Source organism: Nothobranchius furzeri, chromosome 1, assembly GCF_043380555.1.
Source record: "Nothobranchius furzeri strain GRZ-AD chromosome 1, NfurGRZ-RIMD1, whole genome shotgun sequence".
Classification (NCBI taxonomy): domain Eukaryota; kingdom Metazoa; phylum Chordata; class Actinopteri; order Cyprinodontiformes; family Nothobranchiidae; genus Nothobranchius; species Nothobranchius furzeri.
Window position 1 is genome coordinate 34,463,661 of NC_091741.1, and position 15,059 is coordinate 34,478,719.

At 45.8% G+C, this 15,059-nt stretch overlaps 1 protein-coding gene across 1 annotated transcript; it reads left to right on the forward strand.

Annotated features, from left to right (window-relative positions):
• Window positions 1–1,400: 1,400 nt before the first annotated feature.
• il22 (interleukin 22) lies at window positions 1,401–4,171 on the forward strand. The gene is made up of 6 exons (XM_070553725.1): window positions 1,401–1,420; window positions 1,502–1,726; window positions 2,434–2,499; window positions 2,582–2,731; window positions 3,144–3,203; window positions 3,677–4,171. Exons 2-6 carry the CDS (start codon window positions 1,556–1,558, stop codon window positions 3,779–3,781), a joined length of 552 nt encoding a protein of 183 aa, XP_070409826.1. The 5' UTR covers window positions 1,401–1,420; window positions 1,502–1,555; the 3' UTR covers window positions 3,782–4,171.
• The last annotated feature ends 10,888 nt before the right edge of the window (window positions 4,172–15,059 follow it).

The following is a 15,059-nucleotide window of genomic DNA, read 5'->3' on the forward strand; positions in this document are numbered from 1 at the left end:
GTGTGAGGCAGTGGCATAGCAAGGGTGAGTTGTGCCCTGGTGAAAGTATTACTTTAGGCCCCAACCACCCACCCAAATGCCATCCTGAGGAATCAAATCTACAAATACTAATGTGATGACTACAAATAGGTCGGATTTAAGACAGAGTGAAGAGGGGAAGCGGAGTACTGATTCTGATAAGCACTGAAATCTAGCTGAACGCAGGTCAGACTGGGATAAAAATTCAAGCTGGGCATTTGAAACCATCCCAGGCCACCACCGCCCAATGGACACAAAATGTCAAGAGTGACTCAGGTTGGCCGCCTACTGGTGTAAGAGTGTAAAATAATAAAACAAAGGCTACACATGGACCTTATTTCTTTCCCTACAATATAAATGTGTTCTGCTGACATAACATGTACTAATAATGCATAAACTAAAACTCTATTTAATTCTGTTAAACGTGCCTCCTGCACACTTACAGGTGTAGTAGACAGGGTTTTCCTGCGTTCAAATTTGCGTGGCGGCCGCCTCCAGCTATTTTTGTGCCGCCCCAGCCTGATTTCACTCTGCCCCCGGCTATATGCATGTTATTTTAACTGCAGTTGCAGCGTTGCACCACTACAGGGGCGCTGTATCAGCAGCGGTGCACCGAAAAGCACTAAAACTGCTGCAGACAAAGAAGATCAAAAATAGCTTTTCTCACTAGTTTGTACATCTCTATGGTTGGTGCTACTGTAGGCTGACCATACGACCTCTTTCCCCCAGAAGTGTCCACTTTTCACTCTCTGTCTGCGGCGTCTGGGAGGGGGGTGGGGGTGGGGGGGTGGGGGTTCCTACATTGATCAAAATGTCCGGTTTTTCATCCAGGTGCAGGGATCGAGTTATGGGGGCTAGATATGTTTTAGGGAAAGATCCAGTTTCTACCTATATTACAATATGTTTATGTTGTTTATTTAGCAGACGCTTTTGTCCAAAGCGACTTACAGGTGATCTGCTTCATTTCCTTTAAAACTTCCTGCATCCTTCCAGACAACATTCACAGTTACATAATACTACAACAATAATTCTGCAAACTCGTAAGATGAGACCACACACACACACACACACACACACACACACACACACACACACACACACACACACGGCCAGAGAGGAAATTAGATAAGTAAAGAAAGGTAGAGGTGAAATGCTTCAAGCAAACTGATATTTGTAATATGACGTCACATCTTGAATGACAGTTAATTTCCTTTTGTGTGTCAGTAAACAGAGTGCACAAGGTCAGCGCTCACCTGACAGAGTGTGTGTGTGTGTGTGTGTGTGTGTGTGTGTGTGTGTGTAGGGGTTTTTGGATGGCCTATATTTCTGCGGCGGGGGCGGAGGTTGATGCATATAAAAGGCCGAGGCTCGGAGACGTCTTCACTGCAGCACCTGCTGACAGGTTGGTGAACTGGAGCAGCAGCAGCTTCTCCATCACATTGCTCGTAGTTTTGTTTTTGAACCTTCTGTTTCTGTCTTGCAGCTCAGACGTCCCTGTTTGCTCTGAACCGATCAAAATCCTCCACCTTCCTGCATCATGAAGCTCGACAGCACTGCACTCGACTCTTTCCTGCGCCCGGCTGTGGCTGCGCTCGCCGTCCTGCTCCTGATTGGCTGGGTCGAAGAGGTGATGACGCACCCTTTGCACCTCAGCCCGCCGCTACGAGACCAGAAGACGCACAACGCTGTCCGGGTGGTGTCGCAACACGTAAGTCCTGACTGCGATGTTAGACATGAAACTGACTTGATTTTATGTCAAACAGAAAAACACTTTAATGGAAAATCATCAAAACATAAAACTGCGCCAAAGGAATCATTACACGGCTGAAAGGAGTTTATGTCTGAACTTTATCCACGCTTGCGCTTCAGAACAAGCCTACCAACGATGAACTCCTCGACGCTCGAGGCTTCCTCTACGGAACGCCAGCAGAGCTGAACATTGGGTCACCTGTAAAAACATCCAGAGCTGCAAACGTCACCGTGTTTAGTCATGTTCCAGGGACAGCAGCAGCTCAGGAGGTTGAGCGGGTTGTCTGGTAATCGGAGGGTTGTAGGATCAATCCCAGCTCCCACCAGAGAATGCTGCTGTTGTGTCCTTGGGCAAGACACGTAACCCGCCTTGCCTGCTGGTGAAGGTCGGAGGGACCGGTGGCACTAGAGTTCATCAACCTTGCCTCTGTCAGCGCTCCCCAGGGCAGTTGTGGCTACATTGTAGCTCATCACCACCAGGGAGTGAATGTGTGTGTGAATTGTGCTGTAAAGTGCCTTGGGGGGTTCTAGGACTCTAGAAGATGCTATATCAAATACAGGCCATTTGAGTTGGTGGGTTAGGGTGGTGAGGTGTTGTTTTAGGCTCATTAGACTACATTAACCAGGTGAACTTGACTGATCTGTGGTGTTGGTTTGTGATTTCAGGCCCAGAAGATGCAGCGGGAGGAGGACACAAGTGTCAGACTGATACCCAGAGTCAACACCGACCAGGTGAGAGACAAACAGCTTCACCTGTTCTGAAGCTGTGGCTAATGATGGAGCAGCCGCTCTTTAACCTCTCCGTCTCCTTCAGAACCACATGGAGATCTGCTGCCTCCACGCCAACATCCTCGACTTCTATCTGCGCAACATCCTGAATCACTATGACAACGTGCATCCCAGTACGCACCAGCTGAAGACCGACCTTCACCGCGTTAGCCTTGACCTGAAGGATAAGGGCTGTGTAAGTGTTTAATCTGCTTATAACTTTAAAACACGTTAAAATGATAAGAAACAGATTATTCTACATTTAAATCTTTACTCAAAAACAAAGAAAGAGTAAAAAAAAAAACAAGATTATAGGCTAAAATGTTTTTGTTTGTTTGTTTTGGAGCCAAGAAAGTGTGCAGCCTTTAGTTTTAGGCCTCTGAAGGGCGTCTGTGACAGGTGAAATGGGAATATTAGCAGTTAGAGCGACTGTACCCGTGGGTTTCATGTCTCACCGTGCCTTTGACATGGACTTTTGTCTCCAGTTATGTGGTTGATGCTGAAATCGATAACCAGTTTCTGTGGTTTCGCACCAAGAACACACACGCACTGACGAGGAGATCCAGCTGATAACAGCTGCTAACCTCCTGATCTTCTTGTCTCTGCAGAACGTGACTCATTATCACGACCATCACCACGCCGTCGAGTTCCGCAGGAAACTCGAAAAGGTGAGTTTAAAACGGGACGAGCTGAACAGCCGAGTCAGCGTTCATCGAATCAGTTTTCTGCCCTGGAGCTTCAAAGTTAGGTCTGTTATCCTCAAACGCGTCGCTCCGAACCTCAGCAGGATCATGAATGCGACTTCTTCAGTAATCTGTAATCTAGATGTTTTACCTCAGGCTCCATTAAGACATTCAGTCAGACCAAAGACATGATTTGAGTTTGTATTCATTTAAATTCTAATTTCAGTTTAAATGTTCGGATCAAATCTGAACCCAAATCCAGAGAAAAGAGGAGTTGCTGTTCGGATTCAGATCCTCGCCCATCTTTGAGCCTCATGCTAACATTTTTAATCAGCTGTGAAATAAAAAGATGATTCGCAGCACTCTGGATTTGGATCAGCCTGTTATTTTGAATGGAGTTAAACAGAAGCATCGTGCAGGATGACGTCTGATCGATGTTTGTCTCGTGTTTGTTCCAGATGGAGGGCGATCAAGGCATAAACAAAGCAGTGGGAGAGATCGACATCCTGTTTACGTACCTGAATGACTACTGCGTAACTCCCAAAGCCACCACCGACTACTGATGCCCCGCTCGTCAAAACATATTTATTATATTTAAACTTTTATATTTGTATTTATTCATTTATTTAATTTGAGCTCAAATACAAGATGTTTTTACAGAATTTACATGAAATATTTATATTGAGGTTGTATTTTATTGATATTTGCCAGAGGTGTGACCAAGTCACTGCTTTGCAAGTTACAAGTCTTTCCAGTCAAGTCTTGAGTCAAGTCCAAGTCAAAGGCAACCAAGTCCAGGTCGAGTCCAGAGGCAATGATCTGGAAGACTCCGATGTCGGTGAAGCTGCCATCTAGTGGCAGCCAGTTGTACGAGCAGCAGAATTAAAATGTTTCAGTGTTGAACTGCTGCTTGATACCAGATTTACTGTTTCTTAAATAAAATGAAAACACGATTCCTCTTTCAACTCTTGTGATTTGTTAAAAGCCTGGAGAGTTTTAGCTGTTTTTAATCATTAGTAGGTGAAACACATATTTCTGCTGCTCATCGTTTGCTTACACATCTACAAAACCTCTAACAGCACCTCTGAAAACGAGACTTCAGAGTAAACAAACATGGCAAAGGAAGACCGTGCTTCCATCACAACGCTCTCTGATTGGCTACACATCACATTCAACAGACAGGATGCGCATTTGCCCTCGATATCAGACAAAGGCAATCAAAAATGTTTGAAAGATAAAATTTGTGACTGGAGCAGTTACAATGTGCTTCCAAGCAGACCACAGTGCTCTTAACACACCACACACGGCAGGAATATCTGATAGGATTGTTTTAGAGCCGTGCAACGGAATGAAATGACACAGGACTAGTCTGCATGAGATATGGTCTCAAGGTCTCATGCATTCCTTCTAACCTGCTTATTTTCAGCTCAGAAGAATGAACTCTTTTCTTTTAATTAATCAAAGAACTCTATTTTAATAAAGCTAATCCATCAAAGTGTTAGTCAATAAATAAGAAGTGACCGATCTGTGAAATCAAAATATTAACTACTTTATTATGATCCTATAGAATATGATGAGTGATATGACTTTAAATGTTCCAAGAGAACTGATTTCATGTAGCGTTAAAAACACATGGCACATTGCTTTCACTGATCCAATCAGAATTTGCCAGATCTGACAGAGGCATGGTTTTGATGGTGTTTGGTAATTTTTTATTCGACCATAAACCATAACATCCAAAGTATAAAACTACGCCACGTCAGCTCTAACGCCAGTTCAAAGTGTTCCAGAGAAAGTGACGGAGTGGCCAATCCTGATCTAAACTTTTCAACCAAAAGAACCACTGATAAGCTGAAAAATCTGTTGCTGTTCCAACTGTGGCAACGGTTCCTTTCAGAATAAAAGCTGAACCATCAAGACCCAGGCTCGGGTCTCACCAGACGCCAACAAATTGTCGTGACCCGGAAGTATCCCAGGACGGGTGGTCGGCTGCCGTGGCTTCTTCTACAAGCTCCGGCTCCATAAGGTCAAGCTGGACCTCTACACCTCCTGATCTAGACGGGGACTTCCGCTCAGGGTACGTAGACCGACAAAATAGCGTCGAATGTGTTTATGAATCTCCTAACCAAAGCTTAGCGCGAAGACATCACCTTCATTTCCCATCAGAACTAATTGCTTCTTCGGATTTGCTGGTTCTGATCAACATCACACGTCACCCATTCACCGTCTCATCCACCTTAGTTACACCATACATGTAGTGTTTAAAGTCAGTCTAGTTTAATTTGTTAGTAATAAAATTCTTAACTTTTAAACTTGACTCTCTCTTCTGTTGTCTCTGAGTGAATACGAAGCCTGGGACCCAATGACCCGGGACCCAGGGGCGACCACCCCCCGCCGGGGACCCAGCAAAGCCCAGGGACCCAGACCCCACCAGGCAGCCACCGGGATTGGTCGGGCAGGCGCCAAAAATCTTAAACCCCCTGACCCAGGCAGACCATGGCACAACCCCTCACACCAGGTGTGGCAGGGGGAGGGGGGACAAAGATCTATATCATCAAAAGAAGTACCAGGAGAGGGGAGGAGTCAAAGGCCCCACCTGACATATACAGTCATACACAAACACAGTCACACACTCCCTCCCTCATGCTCACACATACACATACAACCAAAGACTTACAAAAATGCACGCCGTACACCCACTCATGCTCCCCATACACACCCTATTCACTCTGGTCCCGGTACTGCTGCACATTGGGTACAACCATCACCGGTAACCAGAGTTCGACCCTTTCTGCTGGGGGGCTGATAAGCAGGCTCCCCCGCCCAACGCTGAGCACAGCAACCCACCACCCCAGACCCCAGCCGGACGGCCGGATCTCCCTCCTAGCCTCCAGCCCAAAACATCTAAAAATCCTTAACACTAGTTCTAGTTGCATCCAATCAAACAAGATGATTTAAAACATTTAGAGACAAATAGATAAAAACCAGGAAGTGTGTATAAATCAGAAACACGAGTCTCAGCTGACAGACCTCTGCTGTTTGGATCTATCAGATCGTTCAGCTTCTGCATCAGAGGATAATCTCGGGACCAGTCGACCCAACACAAACCTGTCTCTCCATTATGGCGTCTCAAACACCCGCTGCGGTTCTGCTCTACTGGCAACATGCAAACATAGGTCTTAGAGATTTTGAGCAATACAGACCGCAGTGGAGGTCAATTTTACAGAATCAAACCTGGTTACCAACACCAACTATGAGAACCGGTTTCGTCTGATTAAAATAAATCACAGCCTTTTAGCTCTGGCGTCCACACAGCAGGAGGCGCTGCTTTTACTTTTCAGACTCCCAGCAGTGACATAAATGACTAAGGAGAGGCTTCTCTTTGGCAGCGGGCGGTGCCCTCCCACCTGAGCGGTAATTCTAGTTGCATCATGCCTGCTCAGGGCGACCCAACGCTCTGAAAACACCCAAGCAGGTCTCAATGTGGAGAAACGAGGAGCAAAATGTGTCTGTGGTTTCTTCACCTCAAATGAGACCTCAGTGGTTTGAAGTGCAGAGAAAATGCTGAAATGTGCTAACAGTGACATAATTATCAGTGTTGTCAGCCTCATGACCGGAGGGTTGCAGGTTCAAGCCCCGCCGGCTGCAGTCATGTCCTTGGGTAGTTGCCGTTACCGGTGGTGTCTGTACGGCAGCCTCGCTTCTATCAGTGTGGTCCAGGGCAGCTGAGGCTACAATGTAGCAATGTGTGTGTGTGTGCGTGCGTGCGTGCGTGCGTGCGTGCGTGCGTGTGTGTGTGTGTGTGTGTGTGTGTGTGTGTGTGTGTGCTCTGTCTTCTCCATCCCCAGTGAGTCGTGGAGGATGGCTGCTTATACTGAGCCAGGATTCTCTGGAGGTTTCTTCCTGTTAAAAGGGAGTTTTCCTCTCCACTGTGGCTGCATGCTTGCTTAGTATGAGGATCGCTGTGAAGCAGTGATCCGCAAATGGCGCCCGCGAGCCATCTCTTTGTGGCCCCTAAACCCCGCGCGCACCCCCCACCCCTACCCCTGACGGCCGACTGGGAGATGTAGGACAGATAGAGCGGAGGAAAAAAATCTAATAATCAATGCATGAGATGCGGGCATAAACGATTCTGCATCATAGAAGAGAACCATAATCAGTTATGGTGGAATGTAGTTTAGTTATTTTAACGGCGGCACCAGCGCAGCATCCACATCTGTCAGAGCGGTGTTCTCCACATCTACCGGGTAGGAAACTTTGGTCCGCCTTAATGTGGTACTGCAGGGCTGAGCGCTGGAGTTATAACCTGAGACCGAACCCGAACCGAATCAGCCCGATCGGTTTTGTTGGACTTGGGACGTGATTTATGTTAATTGAGCGGGTTGTCGCGCGGTGCACTCTGCTCGCTCGATCAGCGACTGAGAGAGAGAGAGAGAGAGAGAGAGAGAGAGAGAGAGAGAGAGAGAGAGAGAGAGAGAGAGAGAGAGAGAGAGATTGTGTGCTCACACAAGAGAGAGGATCGGAGGACGCTCCTCCAAATGCGTTATTATTTTCATAATTTCATTATTGTTTCTCCTGGAAGCGCTCAGTCAGACCGAGTGTTGTGATGTAGGGAGATCCGGTCTTGGGGAGGGGGCGGGGTCAGTGACGGCAGCTGCAGCGTGATCGTCTGTCTCTTTTATTTAGGGACACGGAGAAGTTAAAAGGAGAGAGAAATAGAAGATAGAAGTTCTTGTTCCACTTTATTCTTTTGTTTCATGATGATAAACTGATGTTAAATTCAGCTTAAAGAGAAGCTGGGAGGAAGCTTTGGTTCATTTGAAGTTACAGGAGGTCTTGTTTCCTAGCTGCTCCTCCAGAGACAGCATGGACATGAGGGTCACATGGTGAAGGTCCCACAGGACAGGTTAGTGCAGTCACACAGCCGAGCTGGAGGGGGGCAGGTGTTCTCCTGCTTTATATTGCTAGATTGTGTTATCATGTGCATCACAGCCAGCAGCAGCAGCCCAACCTCATTCGTGTTTTTCACACTTTAGTGTTTTCTGCAGAAGCCTGTGACTTTAGCTGCGTGTTTCCGTCGTCTCCGCATGAACGGTACCCGGCTGCAGGCCGAGCCCGCCGGCTTCCCCCACACTCAGAGCTGGTCACAGAGTGGCAGTCGAGACTCTCTGTGGCAGCGCCTGCTAAATAGGGCAGCGATGTGTTCGGGTGTGCTTCGACGCTCCCGGGTTTGCAGCTCTGAGACCTGAGAAAACTGCCAGTGTGGTTTCTTAGAAATGACTCACTCAGTCCCGAGCAAAAGTTCTGATCCAGCTTTTAGCTCAGGTTTCGCCCACCTTTGACATAAACATTTTTCTTTGGACTTGTGTTTGTTCTGAATTGAAAAGGTTTGTAAACTCGAGGGATGCACCCGGGTCTTTCTGACATCACAAAACCCCAGATGCTTTCAGAACACCACAACACAAAGGTCATCAGAGTAAATGTAACTGGAAAAGTAGAGAAATCCACCTAACACCTTCATGCATTTGAAAATAAATGTGGTTATAAATACAGAATAAAACCTATAATAGGCACCATCTCTTGAAATGACTAATAAAATGCAGTAAATGAAGTCAAACAACAAACTGTGAGCACCAACGAGTTCCTCCATGGGGACCAGAATCATTGTTAAAGGCGCATAAATGGCCTGTATTTGATATAGCGCCTTCTAGAGTCATGGAACCCCTCAAAGCGCTTTACAACACAATCAGTCATTCACCCATTCACACACTGGTGGGGATGAGCTACGATGTAGCCACAGCTGCCCTGGGGAAGTCATTTTCTCTTCACCAGCTGAGTTACGTTACAGATCAGAAACACCTGATTTCACAAAATCTCTCCCAAACCACTCAGAAACAGTTCACGGCCATTTCTAACGCACTTCACCCACTCCGAATCAGCCTTCGCAAACACAAAACGTCCTAGAACCAGCTTTCTTCCCAGATGTGGAGCCGACCGTCGCAGCTTAAGCTATGAACCCATCGCTCAGACATTAGTTCATCGTTTCTCAGCATTTCATGATCTTGGTTTACAACTCTGAGCTCTCTGATGACACGGCCACTTTAAACCTGTTTCTCTTGGAAACGACACTAAAGCTGATGAACAACCTTGATTATAAAACTCAGTAAAGCTGCTTCCATCATAACAACAAGAAAGAACTACCCCCCAAAAGAGATGAATTAACAAGGCTGAACATGACTTTTACAAACGTCGTGGTGGAGGCGGGGTCTGAGCTTCCGCTGTGGCCGGAGTTCCCCTGTAGTACCGGCAGAGCGGCCCAGGAACGAGCATATGCGTGTTTTTGCTGAGCAGTTGGGGAACATCTTAAGGGGAGAACTCATGCTGACGTAAAACCAGAGACAAGGGAACTGGTGTGCATGTGTACCAGTTTTGTGCACCGCTGTCACTAACCATTAAAACCCTCTGACACCTGATTATGGTGTTTGGGCAGGTTTAGAGAAGAATGCAGGACAGATTACAGGAAAAGGTTATAAAATCTGCCAGAATCGAACACAAAAAAAAACAAAGAAACCAATGAAAAGAAAGCACCTGTTGACCTCTGACCTTTACATGCAATAAGACTGGTACTTTTATATTACAACAAAAATGTCCTGTCATAGTTGATGCTGAATTAAAAGACATGCTGGACTTGCAGTGGTTGTCTAACCAAGCCACTTCTTCTAACTGGTGCAGAAATCTGCAGAGACCACAAGTACGACGAGACCTACTTACCTACTTTCACTGGTGTAGGTTTAGTTCCAGCACCATCAGTGAGCTTAAGCCGGTTCGGTGGGCTGAGTAGCACCACCTAGGTCTCAGCACCCGTTTATCCTGTTGGGACTTTAAACACAAAGCTTAAAACGTTTCCCTGAAGACAAAACTACATCTGAAACGTTGTTAAGATTCTTAATGATGCTTAACTTGGTGGTTAAGTTTTAACTTACATTACTGTTGGATTCTAGTTAGTTTCCTTAGTTTTTCCTGAGACAGATTTAACTGAAGTGAAGGGGGAGTGATGGATTAAAAAGAATATTTCACCTCTTTTTATATAATTTACCAACAAATGTTCTGATTTTTCTGCCATTAAAAACATTTAAATTAAAAGTTGTTTTGTGAGTAAATGTTTTAATCTCACCAACAACCAAACAAAACCACATCTGGTCCTCGCAATGACAGAACACACACGCTTTCCAGTTTGTCACCTGCCTGGGGGCGGGGCCAGCATACTTCTACCCGAGTCACCTCACCGGGAATTCCCTTTAAACGTTACAGGCAGACCAGAAAAAAACCCAACCCCATGAGTGTTCTAATCATCTCTATCTAACCATCATGGTCTTTGTGTTGCAAACAAAAGCTGAAGCAAACCTGATCCACATCCAGGATTTGTCCAGCGGTGAAGATCTAAAGTGAGCTGCCGTCCGAAATCCCGTCACCCATGACCCTTAAACTTGAGTCGGATGGCAAATCAGATCAGACTTGTTCTAACCCACCATCAGTCCTGCTTCAGTCCACGAGGAGGCGCTAGAGCTCCTAAACTCGAGCTAACACACCACAGGTTAAGAACCAGTTCAAACACGGGACCAGTTCACAGATAAACCCGTTCCAAACCAACAGAACCACTTCTGCTCGTTTGATTTTAACTTCACTAAATGAAGAGTTTGGTTAAAATATTTCCCCAAAGAACTGAACACCCCTTAAAAAGGATGAAACTGGTTGTCTTGGGTGTTTTAAAACTCGTACACATTCACTCTTGGCTTTTCTCTTGTGAGAATGCTTTCGATCGTTTCATTTCCAAACTAAAGTGTTTGATGCTACAACATCTTCACCGATTTGTGTTCACAAGTTTGATTCTGAATCGACACAAAGCCAAAACTACACTAAAAGGTCCAAACTCATTTTTGGTTAAATGTCACGATCAACACATGTTTCCTGATGTGGACTTGAACCATTGTCCAAGTCACTGTGACTTTAATCACTGTTGGGGCTCACGATGACCCAGGAGACCCAAAACAAACACAACCCCATAATAAAACCCTACAGTGGAAAGAAATGGTACACACTTGGCCAGGGCATGATTATTAAATGAGACGCGTGCTGATTGGCTAATTCATCCCCAATAGCTCTATGATGCTAACAACTACAGAAAACTCAGTTTTGACTCTGATTTGTGCTTATTTTTTCTTATTTTTACAAGGTTAATTTACTTTGGATTTCCGTGCTGATTCAGCATCTTGGAGAAATGTAACTTATGAATTTAATGAACATCCATCCATTCTCTTGCAGTTACCTGGGGGTCGGGTCGTGGGGGCAGCAGCCTAAGCAGGGAGACCCAGACTTCCCTCTCCCCAGCCACTTGGGCCAGCTCCTCCAGGGGAATCCTAAGGCGTTCCCTGGACAGCAGAGAGACATAGTCCCAATCTCAATATTCACACTGCGCCCTGCGGCCTTCAGCAAGGCGCACTTGGGAGAAAGCGCGCAGTAGGATTCGAGTGCGTAGTACACAAGTGTGCAAATAATTGCAGAATTGAGACAGGGAGCATTGCGTCATTGATCGCGACGCATGCCGGGATCTGGTCGCTGTGGAACTTCTTTCAAAAACCTTTACTAAGAACTTTCAAACAAACAACAAAGCAGTTATCTGAAATAAATTTCGCTTCATTGCTGCTTTCTCTAAAACATTCAGAACATCAACCAATCGTCCTAAAATGAACTAATTTCATTAGAAAATAATTATTTTCAGAAAAGCAGCTAGAACCGTTTCTCCCACAGCAATGACTTATGGGTAATACTCCTGCCCGAGGTCCGCATCGCTGTGGACTTGAGTGAAGTGCAGATTAAGGGTGCAATGAGGGCGTGGTCGACTTCCGCACTTGAGAATGGAGACACCCTACGCACTCGTGGCCGGGAACGCGCAAATGAAGGGCGCGAGAGTGCAAGTGCGAGTATTGAGATTGGGACATAGTCTCTCCAGTGTCTTCCTTTAGGTCTCCACCCAGTTGGACGTGCCCGGAAAACCTCACCAGGTCCAGAAGGAATCCTGACCAGATGCCCGAGCCACCTCAACTGGCGACTCTCGATGTGGGGGAGCGGCGGGTCTACTCTCTCTTTTTACTGAATAAAATCTTCTTTATGTGACTGAAGAGAAAAGAAGTCAGTTTAACCTGGAAAGCTTCCAGTTTCTGCTTTTAGACAGTCTCTACTGCTACCAGGTTTCATTTTTAGCTGCAGGGATTCACAATAACTGATTAGTCTTCACGACTTTGCAACATCTGAGAAAATTGGTGCATCCAGAGAAAGTCCAGTTATAAAAACTGATCAGGAAGACAGCGTGGTCTGTATCAGGATGACCCTGCAGACCGCACTAGGATGAATGTTCATATGCTGAATTTTAAGAAACTTATACCATCTTTGAGTGAGATTGTGAAGAACTCCAGGTCTGTTTACTTTCCTATCAGGGCAAGCTATTCACCCTCATCCACTCCCTATTCTCCCAGCCAACCAGCTCTTTCCCAATCCTTGTCTTTCTTTATTTCTGTAAACCTTAAGGACATTTGACTCATTACAGAAAACATGAAACCAACATTAACCCCTTTGATATTCTCCTAACCGGTTCGCTTCTTAAAGGTGCATTATGTAAGAATGAAGTAAGAAGGACATTCTGTAGTCATATTTGAATTCTGCGGCCCATTTCCCAATCAAAATGAGTCACTGTATCGCTCTAATTCTGGGAGTTTCATGGCTGTCGCAAGCTACTGCCAAGTGCCTGAAGATTTTAGCTTCATGACTTTTGTCTGGAGAGGTGCTATAGAGAGAATCGTTTTCTTTCTTTCTTTAAAAAATGCTGCTGGGTTTAGAAATGCCGACACTGACGCGTTAGCTCGGTGCAGACTCACCAATTTACAGATTGTAAACAAAGACTACGTCCCTCTTTAGCTATTTTGAAAGGAGAAAAACTGGAAACCCCTAAGAAGGAAATTTGTTTTATTGTAACCTTCCTTCCAACATGACTGCAACATTAAGCCTAGTTTATACTTCTCCGTCAGCTAGTTTGCACTCGCACACGTGTTGACGGAGACATTTTCATTTTATACTTTTCTGTTTGGCGTGTATGTTTTTTTAAGCAATTTTCCACAAAGACAACATAGGACATAGGGCTTTTCTGGGATATGCTGCTATCGTTGCGGTCACACCTCCAGTGTATTTACAATTGTGTGTTTATTGTGTTTCAGAGACTTTCAACACAGACAAATTTGTCCCTCATTCTCCTTCAACTCTTCATTCAGTCACCACCTCCAAACCATTGACGTATAAAGAGGATGGACAGACCATGCCCATTGCTCTGTTGGGAGCATGTTTGAGGCCAAATGGGAGGTTTCCATCCCCGCCAAACCGCTTCACACGTCTCATCACGCCCAGACAATTCAAAAATGGGAAAAGAGGTGGAGCTGAGGATGGGGCTGTTACGTTTGGAACAGGGTCGGAACAAATTCACTAATGTAGCTTCTAGCTAACACAGCCAACCCAAGAAGCTAAGAATGAGCTGTGGGGTAGACCACCTACGTGGCCACCTGACTTCCGTGCGAGGCTGTAGTCATGCTGGTAGCTTGTGGAGCTTTAATATGGACTGTTAAAATACAAGCGAGACTCATACCGCTGCGATCGGAGCCGGGCACCCTGGCTGCTGATGTGAGGTCATGCTTTGCCTTGGTCAGAGATTAGCGGTGGATTAGCTACATGCTAACTCAAGCTGCATGCTAACTCAAGCAACTCCAAAATCAACGCAAAGAGCAGCAGTGTTTCTGTAAACTCACTCAGAGAGCTCCACAGGTGACCAGCACAACTAAAACATAGCATGGAGGCCAGTCACAGACCCCTCAGACTACAAGAACTTGTGGCCTGCCTGCACGTCGCAGCTGCTCCCAGCTGAGAGACAGGAGGGGCTGGGTACCCGCCTCGCTAGGCTTCCTCCGTAAGGATGAAGCTTAAGATTTGCGGATCTCTGATTACATTACCGCAACTCAGCAAACCTCTCTGCAGCAGCAACCTTGCAAATCTTTGACTGCAGTGGACCAGCGAAGCCACAAACCCTCTGCAAGCTAGCAGCTTACAAGTTTAAGTACCCAGTCAGCCAGCCAGCCCCACCAACACATTATAGGGCTTCATAGCTTGATGTTGCGCGATGGGGGGCGTGGCCTGGTAGCGCCATTTTTCTTGTCCCTGAGGACTGAAGATCAAACAGATAGTACCCTCATAACATCAACAAAGGGTGAAACTTGCTGTGTAGTAGGCTGTAATTTTAATTTGCACAACCGGGACGGTAATAAGCTTGGAAATGGGTTATCCTTTTATTCCTTCCCAGCCTGGAAGCAACGTGAGGGAGCCCATGTGTCTGATGTAACCATAAGAAGAGGATTAGCCTTGATAGAAGCTGTGAGACAAGCCAATCTCCAGTTCTCTACCATCGTCAAATACCTTCTAGTGCAGGGGTCACCAACTCCAGTCATCGAGGGCTACCATCCTGCAGTATTGGCTTTCTTAGCTCCTACACACCTGATTGAAATGAATGAGTGATTAAAAGGCCTGTGCGGAGTTAAAGAGCAAGTAACGCCCAAATTAACCTTTTTTTTGCTGATAACCTGTATAGATGAGTGTGTAATGGTGCTGTACACATGTGCAATCATTAGTGTGGCAGTTAAGTGCAACTTACTTTAAATTTAGTATTTCAGCCCAAAACTGTAATTCTATCTCCATCTTCAGGTTAAAACTCTGCTCCACATTCATGTAGAACCAGTTGTGGTTGAT